The 19,529-nt window shown below is 40.6% G+C and overlaps 1 protein-coding gene across 1 annotated transcript; it reads right to left on the bottom strand.

Moving 5' to 3' along the window:
• Positions 1-594: 594 nt before the first annotated feature.
• LOC308487663 (antigen-presenting glycoprotein CD1d-like) lies at positions 595-5,626 on the bottom strand (the record flags this gene model as incomplete). Its single annotated transcript, XM_081026184.1, is given in 7 exon segments — positions 595-946; positions 2,855-2,960; positions 3,741-4,014; positions 4,489-4,684; positions 4,686-4,770; positions 5,190-5,333; positions 5,467-5,626. Coding segments are annotated over 7 exon segments (1,317 nt in total).
• Between the last annotated feature and the right edge of the window lie 13,903 nt (positions 5,627-19,529).

Raw genomic sequence — 19,529 nt, 5'->3', positions numbered from 1 at the left:
CAGCCAACAGGGTGGCGTGCCATCCGGAGGCTTGAGAGGCCCACCAATTCACTGCGGGGTCACATTTCTCCCAAGCAGATCACGCCTCCTGTTCACGCCGCTCCTCACAGGCTTCCCGAAACTGAGCACCAATATGCACAAGCTGCTCCACCACTTTTCAGAGAGTTTCGGCCGACACCACACCCTGCTTCTGTACCGTGTGTCATGTAGGGACTCTAGTCCTGCTCCCCACCTAAGAACACAGGATATGGTGAGGCCAAAAAAGAACAGAGCCATAGATAGGAGAGTCATACCACCATATTCTCGCTGGTGGCTGGGTTGGAGATACAGGAAGCAGGCTCCACACAACGCACAATCCACCGTCCGCTTTTCTGCCAACCAATCAACCAACATAGCCACAGGGGCTAATGGCTAACCGGTAACAGCTGATGACCAACCAGTCACAGCTGATGGTCATCGACTACCCGAGTCAGCACCTTTCCACGTGAGGTGAGAGCCTGGAAACTGCTCTCTGGGACTCTGCCCCACAGGAGTGTAAGCTGTGAACTCAGTCACAGCTGGGTTACTAGCAGCAATGCCCCCGGGGCCCAAAGGTTATTCATGCTTCACCTTTTGCTGTATGATGGGCTGGGCATGGGGGTGGGGAGCTACATTGCTTCCACTTGCATTGTCCGCCTCTGCCTCGGAGTCTCCACCATGGAGATTCTCCTCTAACTGGCGGACTTGAGCTTCCAGCGCCTCCCACTGCGGCTGGTGGTCTCGTACCTGAGCTGCTTCAGTAAACACTTCTGTGTTACGAGGCACCGCGTTGAGGAACATACAGCCCACATGACCGGCTGCACTTTTTGCCTTTTCCAGCAACTGCTCAGTTAAAACCTGCAGGGCCCTTTCTGTGCTGGCTGGAGAGCCATTCACATCTTCCCATCCATCTATGGGGGTCCAACTCCTGAGAATAGTGGCTCCCGGGTACCACACACTGTGTGGGGGCTACATGTCCTCCTGCCCAGAGTCAGACATCATTCTTACCTGGCGGGAATCCTGCTTGCCACACCAAGTGTCCAAGTGGGTTGTGGCCACAGTGTAAGATGTTGACAGCTCAAGGAGCCTATGGCAGCAGCAGACTACCAAAAGGCAGGCAATGCTTGCTATGGCCAAGAGGATGATATGCTATCCGGAGGCTCGAGAGAACCACCAATTCACTGAGGAGTCATGTTTCTCCCAGGCAGATCGCATTTCCTGTTCTTCGTGCTGGTTGAGACCCTGCTCACTGTGCCAAGTGTAATGCAGGGTCTCTAGTCCTGCTCTCGGTGAATGGACACAGAATATGGTGAGGCCGAAAAGGAACACCAATGGAGCCATGGATAGGGGGTTCATACCACTATATTCTCACCGGTGGCTGGGTTGGAGATACAGAAAGCAAGATCCACACAAGCCGCAATCTGCTATCCGCTTCTCTGCCAACCACACTTGCTATCCTCAATCCATGCTTGCTAGCGTGGCCATGGCAGTTATATTAGTGGTTAATGGCTAACTAGTTACAGCTGATGGCCATCTACTACCCAAGCCAGCATCTTTCCACGTGAGGTCGAGAGCCTGGAAACTGCTCTCTGGGACTCCGTCCCTACAAGAAGCTAGCAGGGTATTCACCAACCTCATAGGGTTGACCTGCAAGTCCAGCATAGAAGACGCCAAATCTTAATTTTCCTAAGCAAAGACTCTCCAAAAGTTTAGTCTCACTTTTTCTTGGGTTTCAAGGGCCTTGTGTACCACAAGACTACTTTCCTGATAGCTAACAGATGATTTAACTTGGCCTTCTCGTTTCTCGGTATTATTAGGAAAGTCTGCTGTTCCTCTAAGCCTCCTGTTCTCTCCTAAGAATAGAGCAGACAGCTGAGCTGGCATCACTACAGCTCACACCTGCCCAGGTAGGTTCAGCCCTTTCTGTGCATTGTCTCTTTTAATAGCTATATGTAGGAAAGCCTGTTTGGGGGTGTTATCTTCATGACTGTCTTCTTCCAGTCTGAATAAAATGATGCCCCGTTTGAGAGAACTATCCCTATCCAGAGCAGTTTTTTTCTACCTAATATACATACCTATGATTTCTCCTCTTTTAATCAAGTTACATCAAGTAAAAGCTTGAGATACCTGTTTCTTACAACCTAACTCTTTTAAAGAGAAAATGTGCCTCTTTATAAATCCAAATTCACAATAGAAACTACATCCTTAAACTGCCAATGTGGCACTCAGGAGAAACTTTTTATAAGAGAGACACAAACTGGGAGCCCCTAGGTTGTCAGCTAGCAGAAGTGTATTTGGGGTGTCCCACTTCCCAAATTTTACAAAAGTTTGAGTCAGCATTTTAATATCAGGTATGTTCACATAAAAATCCAGACTTCCACTTTTCTTGAAAAATGTAAGTTATAACTAAGCCCTAGGGTTTTCCTTTATACTTGACAACAAGCAGCTGGACCTACTTCTTTTGGATAGGACAAGTGCTTTCCAGTTCACTGCAGATTCTGACATTCAAACAATGATCATACACCCCAGCCCCTAAAAAAAGAACTTAAATCCTCTTAGATAAAATATTAAAGGGCTGTGATGAGAGCTGCTTTATGATTGTTCTCTGCTTCTTCAAGGTACCTCTCTTTCATTCTCAATTCCTGAGCATTGAAGTCATGGGAACTTGAGATCCCAAGTTCCAGACAGGTGTGGTAAAGAGTCACAGGATGTCTTGATAGGAGCTGTGAGAGAATAAAAATGGAGAGACTATTAAGGAAAGTGGGAAAGGGGATGGAAGGGAGAAGAAATGGAGAGAAAGTTTGAAAAAAGAAGGACACAGAAAAGGGAGACTTACCTGAGCTTCTTAAACCAGAAGGTTAAGCCTCCAGCGATCAGAAGAAGGGACACCAGGAACAGCAGTACTGCCATGATGATCAAGCCCATGGACACATGGCTTCCCTCTGTTTGGGGGAACATAGGATGTGTCTCAGCCCAGGATCCCTCCCTAGTACAAGTCACCTGGTCTAAGCACATGTGAGGATGCCAGGAGCTTCTTATTTCCTCCCCCATTTAAAATGCCCATTTGTATTCCCCTGAAGTTTAGATGTCCATTTTTCTCAGGGTCTGGGCATCCATAATTCAGTTCACTTCAGCATATGACAGCACGGCATATAGATGAAGGGCAATAGTTCTGTAGCTAGGCAGACTGAAATCTAAATTCAACTCTTCCTCTTCCTAACGATGAGACTCTTGACCTGAGTTAGCTTGACCTAGCTTAGCCTCAATTTCTCATCTATAAAGTGAGAATAGTAAATAGTCCTTGCTTCAAAGGAGAGTTGTGATGATTAGATGGCATGCTGTGTGCAGAATGCTCAGCCCACAAACAGGAAACAGTTAACCACAGCTTTTTGTGTAATCCTGCCCTCTGATGTCCCCAGTTCTCTCCTGAGGAATGAATCCTCCTGGGATTATTCATTTGCCACCTACTTCTGGATCTGTGAGTTTTTTAGTTTCATTTTTCTTGCATATGGAACATCCCGTCTCAATGCTTTTAAAGTTCAGATCTTTATTCCTCTCTTTCCTGTATCTGGGATACCCTCCTTCTATCCCTCCTGCTTGGGGCCTCATTTCCAAAACTCCTCTATCCTGCATATGTCCACTGCCACCCCTCCTCCAGTCCCTCCCTCTATGCTTGAGGATCCTCTCCTCCCATTCCCAGCTGGGCCCCAGTTCTTTCTCACCCCAGTAGAGGATGATGTCCTGGCCTCCTAGACTGCTGTGCCTCACTTGGCAAGTCAGACCAGCTGCCTTCCCAGCAGCTACATCCAGGGTTACTCGGAGATACCATGTCCCGTCAACATTGGGCAGGACGTCACCTTGGCGAGTGCCCAGCTGCTCCTGCTCACCCTGCATCCACCTCACCCATATGGGCTTTGGGTAGAATCCTGAGACATGGCATACCAGCAGCAGACAGCCAGGCCCAGGACTGGGGCCACTGGACAGCCAGGCCTCCAGCTTCACTGTATCCAAAGGGAACGGAGCATCTTAAAGTGAAGACTCTGTGTTAGAGGCTCCAGGCCTCCTAGCAAGTTCTTGCATCCCACTTTTCCACTTCTGGAGATGAAGTCTCTCATAACTTCAATCTATTTGTGTCATCTTCTCCAGGAGAGTCTTCCCTGATCCAGTCTCCTGTAAATGTCCCTGTCTATACTCCAATAGCACCCTGTATTCAGCTGTAACATATCTAGGATGTTTCAAACATTGCTTTAATTGTTAATGTCTTCTCATTCTCCCCTTTAAGCAGAGATCCCTAGTGTTTGTTTAATTGAATCCATGGAACCCAAAGGGTGCTCAGTTAATGTCTGTGGAATGAATAAATGCCCTCATGCCTTATCCACCCACCCCTGGGCCTTTCTCTTTCCCCGATACTCAAAGGGATGCGAACCCTGGAATGGAAAAACCCAGATGGAGCACCAGAGTGGAGGGCAGGGGGACTTGCTTCTCCAGTTCTGGCTGCCCAGCCTCAAGGAGACCTCTGACAAATTGGGGGCAGGTGTCATTGAGGAGCCACTGCACTGTTTCCCTGGTTTCTTGGTCCTGGTTGAGTACTTTGCCGGCCTTCTTAACCCAATGTGGGGCATCTGGGGCTGGCACCCAAGAAGTTCCTTGGAAACTCAGGACATCTTCCTTGAAATGCTGTGTGGAAGAAGCTTTCTGCGGTGCTCCCAGGGTGCACCTCACATCCAGCAAACACCTGAAGCTCAAAGGGATCTGAAGAGAAGAATGGATAGAGACCAAAGAAGGGAGGATTTGACAGACTTCTGGAAGGGATCAAGGAGAAAAAAATCGTGTGGGGGTTATACTACCCATAGTTCAGGGAAATGAGAATGGGTCACCCAGGGCAGGAGGAACAAGCGATATTTTGAGGAGTCCGAGACTGGGACCTTTCAGATAAAAGTGAAAATCAGAAAAGGGTGGAGATAGCAGGGAATCCATCAGGTGGGGCCAGGTTCTCCCAGTTGGGCTCCTATATCCTCTGTCTCCCCTTGGGTAGCTGCCCAAGATCCCATCCCTCAGCTCAAGGTCTACATGCAGCATTTTGACGAATTCCTGCACGTTCCTCATGAAGCTGCGTTGATAAAACCAAAATATATGCTGCAGCTTCTCCCACTGTTGGTCACTTAACTTGCCCTGGAAGCGGATGGTGTCCAAATCATTGCTCCAAGTGTGGGTCTGCAGCGTCCCCAGCCACACTAAGCCATCTGTGCGCGTCCAGCTGCTGTTCCTGAAGGACGAGATCTGGAGGCAGCGGAGCGATGGATTCCTTTGATGGACTGTGAGAGAATGGAGATTGGAGTTGTTTTGCGAGTGGCTGGGTGAGCGGACAGTGTGAGGAGAAGGGAAGAAAATAAAACTGATGGGCTTGGTCAGGAGGGGTGGTGTCTTCTAGCTCAAGTGCTCCACTACATTGCCTGGAGCCGGCGAGAAGCTGGGAGCCACAGATTCTCTGGTGGGATCGCCAGTGAGGTGGCGGCTCCGGGTTTCCGAGATACAGGGGTCTCCATCGGCCCCCACCATGGGTAACCCCCTTTCTCAGCCCAGCCCCCTCGCTGTCTCCCAGGCGCATGCCCGGGCGCTCTTGCTCCACTCACCCTCAGAACTTCCCCATATCTGGGGGAGCCCCCACAGCAGCAAAAACGGCAAGGGCTCCATGTTGCAGGGCTCCCAGTTCTGACTCCAATTCTCACCCGCTGTCCCGCAGGCCCCTCGGCGGCCACACCTTTGACTTGATTGTTGGCAGTTCCCCAGCCCAAATATGGCAGGACTCCAACTCTGGCGTTCCAGGATTTGCTTCCAGCCCAATCTAGGTAACCCCGGTTCACCTGCCAAATGGTCAGCCTCCGCCATTAGCTGTTTAGCTGTTTGAAATGCAAAGAGCCCTTGTCAAGGCCCAAGGAGTCCTGACACCACCACTCATTTCAGCGTTTTTCATAACCAGCTTGTTTAAATCTGTTTCATTGAAGAATTTGGCATAGCGTGTGAGAAGATTTGCAACTACTATTTAAGTTTTAAAAGCGGGATATAAAGTTGTTTCTATGGTATAACTCCAACCATGTTACAAATGCAAAGAAAAAAAAATAGGAGGAAAGACCATGATTTAGCAGTGGATGCCTGTAGGAGGAAAGACTAGGGATGATTTTATTTTGCTGTACATTTTTTATGTCTTCCAAAATTTCTAGAAGTATAAGTATCACATTTATAATCAAGTTCAAACATTAAAACTAATTTTCTCAGTTGTACATTGAGAGGATTGGACTGGGTTGGCTCAGATTCTTTAGGGTTTTCATATCCCAAGATCCTTTCATCTCAGTGTTCCCCAGCCCTTCTCTCCCTCTGTCCTTAGCTCTGCTCTCTCCTGATCCCCACCTCCCCACCCACCCATGACCCTTCCTGCTGGGCCATTTTGCCTGCTCATTTTCTCACCTGGTTCCCCACTCATTCATTTTCCAAATGTAAGCCTCTATGTTTATAAATAGAGACAAGATTCCAGTAAGTAATGGATAGCTAGCTCCACACTGCTTATGCTGAAAATATAAGCAAAGACATAGTGGTCAGAACCTCACATCATGGTGAAGAAAGGCCGCCTTCTCTGGCAAGTCAGAATCTGGGCAGCATCTTGGCAGCTCCAGCCCTCCCTCACTCCTTTTATCCAGTCAATCAGTAACTCTTCACAGTTTTACTGTTTTGAAATATGTTTTGAATGTGTCTACATTTCCACCCCAACCACCACCCTAGCTTGATCCCCTGAAATAGATTTCTTAGGGTAGAGACCACAATCTTTGGCATGGCCTGCAAGATTATGCACAGTCTGACCTTGGTCTACCTTCCAACATCATCTGTTACCCTAGTCCCACTTGCTCTGTATTTTAGTAAAGCTGATATGCTTTCAGTTCCTCTAATATGCAAAGGTCTTTGTACAAACAGTTCTCTCTGCTTTAAAGCTCTTGTCCCTCTCCTCCCCTCAACCCCTTCCAATGCCTAGTTATTTCCTACTCATATTCAGCTCAAAAGGTCATTTCCTCAGAGGAGTCTTGCCAAACCTCACAGACTCTGTATGAGCAAAGGCAGAACTAGGTCAGCCCCCACCTCCACTCTTTGTACACTAGCTAGCTTTGTAAACCTTTTCTCTCAGCATGTATCAGAGCTTGTAACTATAGAAATGTTCGTGTGTGTGTGTGTGTGTGTGTGTGTGTGTCTTAATCTACTGAAGAGCTGCCAGAATTCAAGGATCATGTCTCCTTACTCCTGTTCCTCCCATTCTGCCAACATTAACACTGCCATCCTCCCACACTTGACTGCTGTAAGACACTTAGAACAGGTGCTGGTTTCACTCTAGTCTGTGGTCTTGCAGATAACCCTCCCCTTGCCTATTTTATTATGCTAATGTTGCCCCAAAACAGTTTGAGAGGACTTTAAAAAATCATTGTTGCTATAAATAAGAGATTATGTGATTAAAATAACAAAATTGCCCCAATAGTGGGCAAAGGACTGGAAAGGAGGGGAGCTGTGAGGATGGAAGTAAAAAAAAAAAATGGTTATATGAATCATGGTACATCTAACTTTCTTCAAATTTCCAACCTCCCTTTAAAAACTCGAACAGTTCTGCTTAGTTTCTCTGCATGTTAAAATTTTCAAGTGCTAACATCCTTCCATACTTAAAGGCAAAAAATGTTTTTGTTGTTTTTTGTTGTTGTTGTTGTTGTTTTATCAACAACAAAAAGCTAGGCAGTACAACCTGCAGAAGTTGGGGTTATCTGGAGATACACAAAAATCAGTTGAGTCAGATACTTTTTAGCTATTATAACTTTCACTGCTTTCTCCTGAAGAGAGACTCATTGAATTACCAAAGAACCTCTCAGAACAAGACTAACTCCCACATACTGGGGGTCAGAAAACCAGAGCGCAGAGAGATGGTGATTTACCCAAGGCCTCAAAATCATCCCCTGGTGGGGAGAAGTTTGCCGTAGTATTTCCTGATTTGTCCAAGAGCTAGCTGTGATCCATCATGTCTTTCACTTCTAGAGTATTTTTTATTTCCAAAGAGCTTTCACATATGCTATTTTGTTTAATCACCATAACTGTGAGAGATAGGGATCATTACACCTAATCTGTAACTGAGGAAACCAAATCAAAGAGAGAACGTGCGACTTGCTGAAGCAAAGCATGGTAATAACTTGGTCCAGCTAATTCCTAGTCCAGCATACTTCTTTTTCTCACAGCTGCTTTCTGAGGTTGTACCTCCTACTTTGAGGAGCTGCTGAAGTGACATGCCTAGTGTGGTTTCGTTTAACCGCTATAATCCTAGGTCATCAGAGCTAGAGAAGAGAGCAAGAATTTCTTGGATGGGAGAGAGGTGAGACTAGAACCAAAGAATGGCAGATGATTTGACTAAAACTAGCCACAGATATCATTGGTTATAGAATCATTAAATTATCAGAAGTCCAAGTATCATTAGGGTTTTGCTAGTATTACCAAGGGGTGCCTTTCGAAACAATGAGAGGAATAATGCCACCTGCTTACTGCTGATTATCCAGCTGGCTTCCACATCTCCTGTCCCCCTGCACTGTATTCTGATCGGTTCTGATCACCCTATGTTGATTTACTAAGTTCTCTTTTTACTCCTGGCATTACTTTTTGATTCTTCTTACTTCAAGCATTACTGTTCAGTTGGCTGGTTTGGTTTAAGCTTCTGAAATAAAACTTTCCTATTGATCTCCAGAGTACTTTTGTTTTGTTCTTATTGATTTATGTGAATTGTATACACATATATAACGGGTCTTATATCATCTGAAATTAACTGACTCACTTATTTTGCTTTATTTTCTGATCTTTTGTCCCTGGTCTTACTCGATACTATATCCTCAGTGACTACAATATTGACCAGAACATTGGTAGGTACTCAAATAAATATTTGTTAAGCAAAAAAAAATTGCTAAGCACATTTTGTATATCTGTAATTATTCTAAGCACTTTACATCCATTGAGTTATTTAATCCTAGTAGAGACCACACAAGGTATCTTATTGGTTTTGTTCACTGCTGTCTTCACACCTAGAATAGTTTCTGGAACAGTAAAGGCCTGCAAATATTTTTCAAAATAATGAAGGTATTAATCCACATTCTATTGCTGTAAAAAAAATTAAATACAGAAATTTAAGATAACTTTCACTAGCTTGTAAATATTGACTCTATAACTCAAGTGTCTTCTTCCCAAATATCATGTTCTTTGCACTGTGCTATGCATGTTCCATCATATTACCCGAGGGAACACCTGAATATGCTCCTGAGGGAACCCTGAAGTGGAGAAAGTAGGTTAGAGTGAGAGAGAGCCAGGAGCTTCAGCCCTGAAAACACTTGGGAAGCATCCTCTCCAGAGAGAATCAAACCTAAGACATAGTAAGTTCGTGAACTCATCTTAGAAAAAGTGCTACATACCTCATCGCTGAATATCACTATGGTCAACTTCGAAGTACTCCCCTTGGGAAGCTATGCACCAATGCCAGAGCCTAGCTCACTCTTCAAAGCAATTTTGGAACTCTTTTTCTGGAATGGCCATCAGAGCTATCATAGTATTACCCTTGATGTCCTGAATGCCATCCAAATGTCTTCCTTTCAATATTTTCTTTATCTTCGGTAAAGAAAGAAGTCATTGGGGGCCAGATCAAGTGAGTAGGGAGGGTGTCCCAGTAATTTATTTACTGGCTAAAAACTCCCTCACAGACAATGCCATGTGAGCTGGTGCACTGTCATGATGCAAGAGCTGTGAATTGTTGGCAAAAAGTTCAGGTCGTTTTCATCTAACTTTTCATGCAGCCTTTTCAGCACTTCCAAAGGGTAAACTTGGTTAATCGTTTTTCCAGTTGATACAAATTCATAATGAATAATCCCTCAGATATCAAAAAAAGTTAACATCATTGCAACAAGTTCATGAACTTAATTGTCACACCTCGTATATAGCTATTATCAATGTGTGTAGTGTGAGAAGAGAGAGAGAGAGAAGAGAGTGAATGGAAAGGGGAAATAAGAATGAAACTTCATTATACAGTATTCAGTCCTGGTATCATACCAACATTGAAAACAGCATGCATTAATAGAGAAAATAGAAGCGTAGGGAACTGTAGACACTGTAGATATACTCTTTATACCATGTTTTCCCAAAAATAAGACCTAGCCAATCAGCTCTAATGTATCTTTTGGAACAAAAATTAATATAAGACCCAATCTTTTATATTATATTATATTACATATTATATTATATTATAATTACATTACATTGCATTACATTAAAAACACCAGGTCTTATAGTAAAATAAGACCAGGTCTTACATTAATTTTTGCTCCAAAAGACACATTAGAGCTGACTGTCCAGCTAGGTCTTATTTTTGGGGAAACACGATATGTTCTACAGTTAAACAAAGAAGACTTGTGCTCTATGTGCTCTTATCATACAGCACAGTCAGAGAATCTAAAAGTTAGATTCAAAGATTCCCACACCAATCTGTAAATCCACAGTGGATGGATACCTACTGTACACAATAAATTAAAATAGGTACTATGCATGTCAAACAATTCAGGTCTAGATCTAGCCTAACAATTCCACTCCTGAGTACATACATATACAAAGGGTGCCAAAAAAATGTATACACACTTTAAGAAAGGAAAAAACTGTATTAAAATTGTAATACTCAATATATACCAATAACAAAAGTTGGGTACAAGTCACTTTTGACTTCTGCAATTACAAGAGATACTCAAAGTGGTTACCATCAGCGTAATTTTAATAGCTTTTCATTGCTTAAAATGTGTATACATTTTTTTGGCACCCTCTGTATATATATGCCCATGCACACCCAAGAGACATGGTCATAGTGGCATTGTTTGTAATGACCCCAAACTGTGTTTTCATTTATCAACTCGGGCGTAGCTGTGCTTCTTTAAATGGAATCCTCATATTTTTTTTTTCAGTTTTGGAATACTCTCATTTATTATCTTTTTGAAGTGTGCCTCTCCATTATCTTTGTTAATCCCTGCTAGAATTTCACTTGTATACATGCTGAAGTTTCTTATTCTCTCCTCTATAGCTCTTTAGTTCATTTTTATACTTTACTGTTTTTGTTATCTTTCTTAGTGCATTTTGGGGTAATTTCTTTAAAGCTATTTCTACTTCACTAACTTTACCTTGAACTATCTCTGTTCTGCTACTTAACTTGTCTACTGACTTGTTAATACTAGAGACTAATCTCTCAGTTTTTAAAGATTTATTTTTAAAAAAATCTTCCTGTTCTTTTTATCATACTGTCCTAATTTCATTATGGTTTCTATTTCTTGTTTTAGATCATTAAACATTTTGAGCATACTTATCTCTTTCACATTATTTTATTACCTTTAATTTTGGGGGTTTGAATTTTCTTATTGTGTCTTCTATTTTACCATTGTAACTTGTAGTTTCTATTGTTTCCTATTTCCATAGATGGTTTTGTACATGTTTTATCATTTTTTTCCCTGCACGAGTCCCATCTGACATAGACTGTGGAAAAAGTCCATATAGAACCGTTTTGCATTTGCTTCTGCCAAGGTCTTAGGAATGTCAGTGGCACTGGACCAGTTCTTGTGTTAATTTCTCAGCATGTGGTTCACACTGTATACAGACAACAAAAGGCCTCAAACCAGTGCATATCACAGGCCTGGGGTTTTAAAATCTCCAGGATAATTTTTCTTTTTCATTTTACTCAAAGCCCTAGCAAGTTTTCTCATCACTTCTCAGGGCCAGTGTGCAGGGTTTTTTTGCCTCTTTGTCATAGACTTTACACCTGTTAGAGGATCCAACTTTATTCAGGGGACCTCTTTTGCAGAGTTCCACCTCCCATGATTCAAGGCAAAGTCTCCTGTCCCTGAATGAACAATACAAAGTACTCAGGCATAACTAGGACCAAAACAGGACCTGCCACTCCATGACCTCACTCTTACTATTATGGATGTAACACTTCTCTTTGTTATAGGCAGATTTGATTTTTACTGTGCTGTTCATCACTTTTAGGTTACATTTCATTCAGCATTTACAAGTCTTTGAAGTATGTGTTGGAATGGGTGGGAAATCTCAAGTACCTTACTCTACCTTGTTATCAGAAATTATCCATTATAATATTTTGTGCTGGGCATCTTGATTAAAGAGGAGCAATTACAATTATGACCTGTCTGAAAGAGGTCATTCAAAGTGGAGAAGGGTCTGAAATCATCAAAATGAAGGATTAATTTAAAGGACCATGAATGTGTAGCCAGTGTTTGAAGGTCTGCCATGAAGAAATTGGAACCCACTCATTTCTCAGTTGCTTTTGCTAGTAACATTAGGTCCAGTGTGTGAAAGTTACTAGAAGACAAAAATTTAGCTCAAAAAAAGAATAAGCAAATGTTATATTTGCTGGTAGAGTTATCCAATAAAGGATGATCTGATTTGGGGGAACATTGCCAATAGGGATATCCATACTGGACCTGGATGACCATCTGCCAAATGTGCTGTTGAAGAGATTACTGCATGGAGCAGGGTCTTGCAATTTTAAGATTATTTGGTTTTATAATGTAATTCTAATGCTGTGGGCTCACCTTTCATGGTCTGTAGCTTAAGTAGCTTGGAAATCTAAGTTTATGGCTTAGACATATTAGGAGACCCTAACCACCAATGAAATTGAACAAACTTCACAGAGTAACAAAAAGATAGGGGAAAACACATCTTAATGGCTGCTTTCTCACAGTCCCAAGTTCATTTCAAGGAAAGGAAAGGAGAACCTACCTTTTTGTAACAGTCCCTTTTCTTCTTCCTGACCTGCAATTTACAAAGTAGATGCCTTTGAAGTCACCATTATGTAACAGACACATAGCTACACTCACTAGTTTTTTTAAAAATTGTGTGTTGCTGTATCTCTTGAATCTTTCATTCTTGCTGCTTCCTTAAGCTCATCACATTCTTTCATATTCTCTCCCTCTCTCTACCTCTTCCCCCTTTCTCTCTCTCTCTCTCTCCTTCACCCCCTTTCATCTGTCACCATCTTCTCTCTTTCTGGCTGTCCTACATCTACATCCATTTATAGCTAAGTCTTCCTATTCTTCCAACTTTCTTCTCCCCTCCTCTTCCTCATTCCACTGTCTCATCCCTCCCTTCTGCCCCAGGTCCTTGGTACTCACCCATATCCCAAATGTAAATGTTCCTGGGATATTATAGGGGCTCAAAGCTCTGGTGAGGGGCATAAAAATTGGGTTTTTTCTACCATGACTAGTCTGGCAGAACTCTGGTGCTGACCCCTTTGGTGAGTTTTTGTTTCACCCACAGCCTACACCACAGTGTAGGCTTCAGAGAAGATGATATGGATCAAACCAAGGTGTGAATCTTGAGCTTAGGGAAGTGAACTTGCCTCTCCTTAGTATAATGATTTTAATTGCTAATATTTCATGAACAGTTTCTACGTATCAGCATTACAGTAAGCACTTCACATTCATTTTTTCTCTTTTGATTCTCACAACAACCTGACTACTTAGGTACCATTATTAACCACATTGTACAGATGACAGAACTAAGCCTTAAAAATGCAAAGTAACTTGCCCAACGTTATATAGTTAGAGGGTAGCCAAGATGCGATTTTAGCCCAGAGCCAGCTTTTTAACTATTCAAGAATTCAGTCAACACCAGAGGAGGGAAATGTAAGGAAAAGTCTTAGCTTTTTTAACCAATCCAGTACTGTGCTTGAGCAGGAATGGTTTGGAGTATTCAGAGTGGGGCCAGATATCCTTGCATATAATAATGCACTTTTCAACCCCGAGTTTTATTTTTCATAGTGACACTAAGAAAAATTAGGTAGGAAGATCTGAATAGCTTTCTCTACATCACTTTTATTTATATTATTAAATTTACTGGGGTGGCATTGATTAATAAAATTATATAGGTTCAGGTGTACAATTACATATCATCTGTATGTTGCATTGTATAGTCACCATCCAAAGTCAAATGTCCTCCTATCACAATATATTTGACCCCCATTACCTTCTTCTATCTCTCCGCTGCACCCTTACCCTGTGATAACCACTAAACTGTTGTCAATGTCTGAGTTTTTGATTGTCCTGTTCAAGTATTGCTTTCAGTTTTATATTCCACATCAGTGAAATCATAAGGCTCTCGACTACGTAACTTTTATTTTTATTTATTATATTTATTTAATTTTTAATTAAAGTTTATTGGGGTGACAATTGTTAGTAAAGTTGCGTAAATTTCAGGTATACAATTCTGTATTACATCCTCCATAAATCATTGTGTGTTCACCACCCAGAGTCAGTTCTCCTTCCATCACCACATATTTGATCCCCGTTACCCTCATTTACCACCCCCTCTCCCCTTACCCTCAGGTAACCACTAAACTATTGTCCGTGTTTGTTTCTCATTTGTTTGTCTTCTTCTTTTGTTGTTTTTGGTTTATACACAACTGATCAGTGAAATCATATGGTTCTCTACTTTTTCTGCCTGACTTATTTCACTTAGCATTATAATCTTAAGATCCATCCATGTTGTCACAAATGGTCCTATTTCATCTTCACTTACCGCTGAATAGTATTCCATTGTGCATATATACCACAATTTCTTTATCCATTTGTCTAGTCGCAAGACATTTTGGTTGTTTCCATGTCGGCCACGTAAATAAAGCTGCAATGAACACTGGAGCACACTTGTCTTTATGTATAAATGTTTTCAGATTTTTTGGGTAGATAACCAGGAGAAAGATTGCTGGGTCATATGGTAATTCTACTGGTAATTTTTGAGGAACCTCCACACTGCCTTCCATAACAGCTGCACAAATATGCATTCCCACCAACAGTGTATGAGGGTTACTTATTCGCCACAGCCTCTCCAACACTTGTTACTATTTGTCTTGTTGATGATAGCCATTCTAACTGGGGAGAGGTGATATCGCATTATGGTTTTTATTTGCATTTCTCTGATGATTAGTGATGTTGAGCATTTTTTCATATGTCTATTTGCCATTTGTATGTCCTCTTTGGAGAAATGTCTCTTCAGGTCCTCTGCCCATTTTTCAATTGGGTTGTTTGTTTTTTTGTTGTTGAGTTGTATGAGTTCTTTGAATGTTTTGGATATTAGCCCCGTATTGGAGGCACTGTTTGCAAATATCTTCTCCCATTCAGTAGGTTGCCTCTTTATTTTGTTGATTGTTTCTATTGCTGTGCTGAAGCTTTTAAGTTTGATATAGTCCCACTCATTTATTTTAGCTTTAACTTCCCTTGCCTTTGGAGTCAAATTCATAATCCATAAGTTTAGTACCTATGTTTTCTTCTATTCAGTTTATTGTGTCAGGTCTTATGCTTAAGTCATTGATCCATTTTGAGTTAATTTTGGTACATGGTGACAGATAGCAGTCCAGTTTCATTCTTTTGCACATGGCTTTCCAATTCTCCCAGCACCATTTGCTGAAGAGGCTGTCTTTTCTCCCTTGTATGTTTTTTGTTTCTTTGTCAAAAATTGTCCGTATTTATGTGGATTTATTTCTGGGTTCTCAATTCTACTCCACTGGTCTATGTGTCTGTTTTTTTTTGGCAATACCATGCTGTTTTGATTATTGTTGCCCTGTAGTATAAGCTGAAGTCCGGGAGTGTGATACCTCCAGCATTGTTCCTTTTATTAGGATTGCTTTGGCTATTCGTGATCTTTTGTGGTTCCAAACAAATCTGAGGATTTTTTGTTCTATTTCTTTAAAAGATGCCATTGGGATTTTGATGGGGATTGCATTAAATCTATATATTGCTTTGGGTAATATGACCATTTTAACTATGTTGATTCTTCCAATCCATTAGCATGGAATGCCTTTCGATTTCTTTGTGTCCTCTTCAATTTCTTTTAAAAATCTCTTATAGTTTTCAATGTATAGGTTTTTCACATCCTTGGTTAAGTTTATTCCTAAGTATTTTATTATTTTTGTTGCAATTGCAAAAGGAATTGTTTTTTAATTCCTTTTTCGAAGATTTCATTGTTAGTATGTAGGAATGCAATGGACTTTTATACGTTGATTTAGTAGCCAGCAACTTGACTGCATTTGTTGATTGTTTCTAATAGCTTTTTGGTGGCATCTTTAGGGTTTTCTATATATAGCATCATGTCATCTGCAAAGAGTGACAATTTAATTCCTTCATTCCCAATTTGGATGCCTTTTATTTCTTTCTGTTGCCTGATTGCTCTGGCGAGGACTTCCAACACTATGTTGAAAAGCAGAGGTGATAGGGGACAGCCCTGTCATGTTCATGAACCTAGAGCAAAGGGCTTCATTTTACACCATTAATGATGAGAGTAGCTGAGGATTTGTCATATAAGACCTTTATTATGTTAAGGTATTTTCCTTCTATACCTATTTTATTAAGTGTTTTAATCATAAATGGATGTTGTATCTTGTCAAATGCTTTTTCTGCATCAATTGATAGAATCATATGATTTTTGTCCTTTATTTTGCTTATGTGATGTATCACATTGATGGATTTGCGCATGTTGAACCACCCTTGTTCTCCAGAGGTAAACCCCACTTGGTCATGATGAATAATCTTTTTAATGTATTATTGCATTTGATTTGCTGGAATTTTGTTCAGGATTTTTGCATCTGTATTCATCGGAGATATTGGTCTGTAGTTTTCTTTTTCTGTGTTATCCTTACCAGGTTTTGGTATCAAGGTAATATTGGCCTCATAAAATGAGTTAGGGAATATTGTCTCTTCTTCAATTTTTGTAAGAGTTTGAATAGGACAGATATAAGATCTTCTTTGAAGGTTTGGTAGAATTCACTAGTGAAGCCATCTGGTCCTGACTTTTGCTTTTGGGAAGGTTTTGTATGACTGATTCAATTTCATTACAGTCATACAAAATCGGTCTGTTTAGGTTTTCCAATTATTCATGGTTCAGCCTTGGAAGGCTATATGTTTCTAAGAACTTGTCCATTTCTTCTAGGTTATTGAATTTGGTGGCATATAGTCCTTTGTAGTATTCTTGGATGATCCTTTGTATTTCTGTGGCATCCGTGATGATTTTCCCTCTTTCATTTCTGATTTTTTTATTATTGTCTTTTATCTTTTTGTCTTAGTCTAGCCAAGGGTTTGTCGCTTTTGTTAATCTTTACAAAGCACCAGCTCTTTGCCACATTAATTTTTTCTATTGCTTTTTTGCTCTCTATTTCATTTAGTTCTGCTCTGAGTTTTATTATTTCCTTTCTTCTGCTGTCCTTGAGTTTCATTTGTTCTTCTTTTTCTAGTTCTTCAAGGTGTAACGTGAGTTTATTTATTTGGGATTTTTCTTGTTTCTTGACATAGACCTGTAATGATATGAATTTCCCTCTTAAAACTGCTATTACAGCATCTAAAAAATTTTTGTTGGCTGTATTTTCATTCTCATTTGTTTCTATGTATCTTTTGATCTCTCCTCTTATTTCTTCTTTGACCAGGTCATTCTTTAAACGCACGCTGTTTAATGTCCACCTATTTGTGTTTTTTCCTGCTTTCTTTTTGCAGTTGATATCCAATTTCAAAGCCCTGTTGTCAGAGAATATGCTTGGTATGACTTCATTCTTCTTCAATTTGCTGTGGCTAGTTTTAGTTTTATGAATATATGGTCTATCTTTGAAAATGTTCCATGTACACTAGAAAAAAATGTGTAGTCTGATGCTTTAGGATGAAGTGCTCTCTAAATGTCAATTATGTCCATTTCATCTAATGTGTCAATTAGGTCTGCAATTTCATTTTTATTTTCTGTTTGGATGATCTATCCATAGCTGTCAATGATGTATTTAGGTCCCTAGTATAATTATGTTTTGCTCAATTTCTCTCTTTAGTTCTGTTAGTAATTGCTTAGTATATTTCGGGGCTCCCTGATTGGGGGCACAAATATTGATACTGTTATGTCTTCTTGTTGTATAATCCCTTTTACCATTATGAAATGTCCATCTTTGTCTCATTACCTTTTTTATCCTGAAGTCTGTTTCATCTGATATCAGTATGACTACACTTGATTCTCTCTGGATACCATTTGCTTGGAGTGTCTATTTCTACCCTTTCACTTTGAGTCTATGCTTGTCCTTGTAGCTGAGTGGTGTCTCTTGGAGACAGCATATGGTTGGGTTTAGTTTTTTGATCCAATCTGCTACTCTGACTTTTTATTGTTGAGTTCAGTCCATTTCATTTAGGGTGATTATTGATATGTAAGGATTCCCTATCATTTTAGCTTTAGTTTTCTCGTAAGACTCAGTCTCCATTGTTTCTTTGCCTTTTTGTTGTTGTCTATTATTTCTGTGCGGTGTTATTCTACGATTTTTCCCTCTGTGTCTTCTTTTATTACAGTATATATTTCAGTTCTGGATTTTTTTTTTTGAGTGGATACCCTTAAGTTTATGTAAAAGAAAGTGTGATATTTAGAGTATTCCATTTTCTTCAGCATGCTTACTTTCTCCATTCCAATATTCCAGTTCAGGCCTTTACCCTCCCACCTTTTATGTTTTGGTTGCCACAAACTGTCCCTGTTGATGGTGGTCGAATAACTTCCTTTAATATTTCTTGTAGTGCAGATCCTGTATTAGAAAATTCCCTCAGCTTCTGTATGTCTGGAAAGGTATTTATTCCTCTTTCATATCTAAAGGATATCTTTGCTGAATATATTATTCTTGGCTCATAATTTCTCTCTTTCAATAGTTTGACTATTTTGTTCCTCTCTCTCCTGGCTTGTAGAGTTTCTGCTGAAAAATCTCATAATATTTTAATGGGCTTTCCTTTGTAGGTTACCATCTTCTTTTCCCTGGCTGCCTTGAGTGTTCTTTCTTTGTCATTGATTTTAGACAGCTTCAATACAATGTGCCTTGGAGAGGGCCTGTTGGGGTTGAGGTAATTAGGTATTCTATTTGCTTCTTGGATTTGAGGATCCAGTTCTTTCCACAAGTTTGGGAAGTTCTCATTGACTATTTGTTTGAATATATTCTCTGTTCCCTTCTCTATTTATTCTCCTTCTGGTATGCCCATTATTCTTATATTGCTTTTTCTGATGGAGTCAGAAAGTTCTTGTAGCGTTCTTTCATATCTTTTAAGTCTCAAGTCTCTTTCTTGTTTCATCCGTGCCATTTCCAGATTTCTATCTTCAATGTCACTGATTCTTTCCTCCATCTGGTCAACTCTATTACCTAAGCTGGCTATTTCATTCCTGATTTCTTTTTTTGAGTTCTTAATCTCCAGAAATCCTATTCGATTGTTTCAAAATTTCAATCTCTTTGGTAAAATGTTTATTTTGTTCTTTGATTGTGTTTCTGAGTTCATTAAATTGCCTATGTTTTGTTGCATCTCGTTGAGTGTTTAAGAACTGCAGCCTTGAATTCTCTGTTATTTAAGTCACATATTTCCATATCTTTAAGTTCATTTTCTGGAGACTTTTCATTTTCTTTCTGAGCTATTCTG

Source organism: Rhinolophus hipposideros (assembly GCF_964194185.1).
Source record: "Rhinolophus hipposideros genome assembly, chromosome: 19".
NCBI lineage: Eukaryota > Metazoa > Chordata > Mammalia > Chiroptera > Rhinolophidae > Rhinolophus > Rhinolophus hipposideros.
The sequence above is the reverse complement of the archived record's forward strand: the minus strand, read 5'-3'. Positions and strand labels throughout refer to the sequence as shown.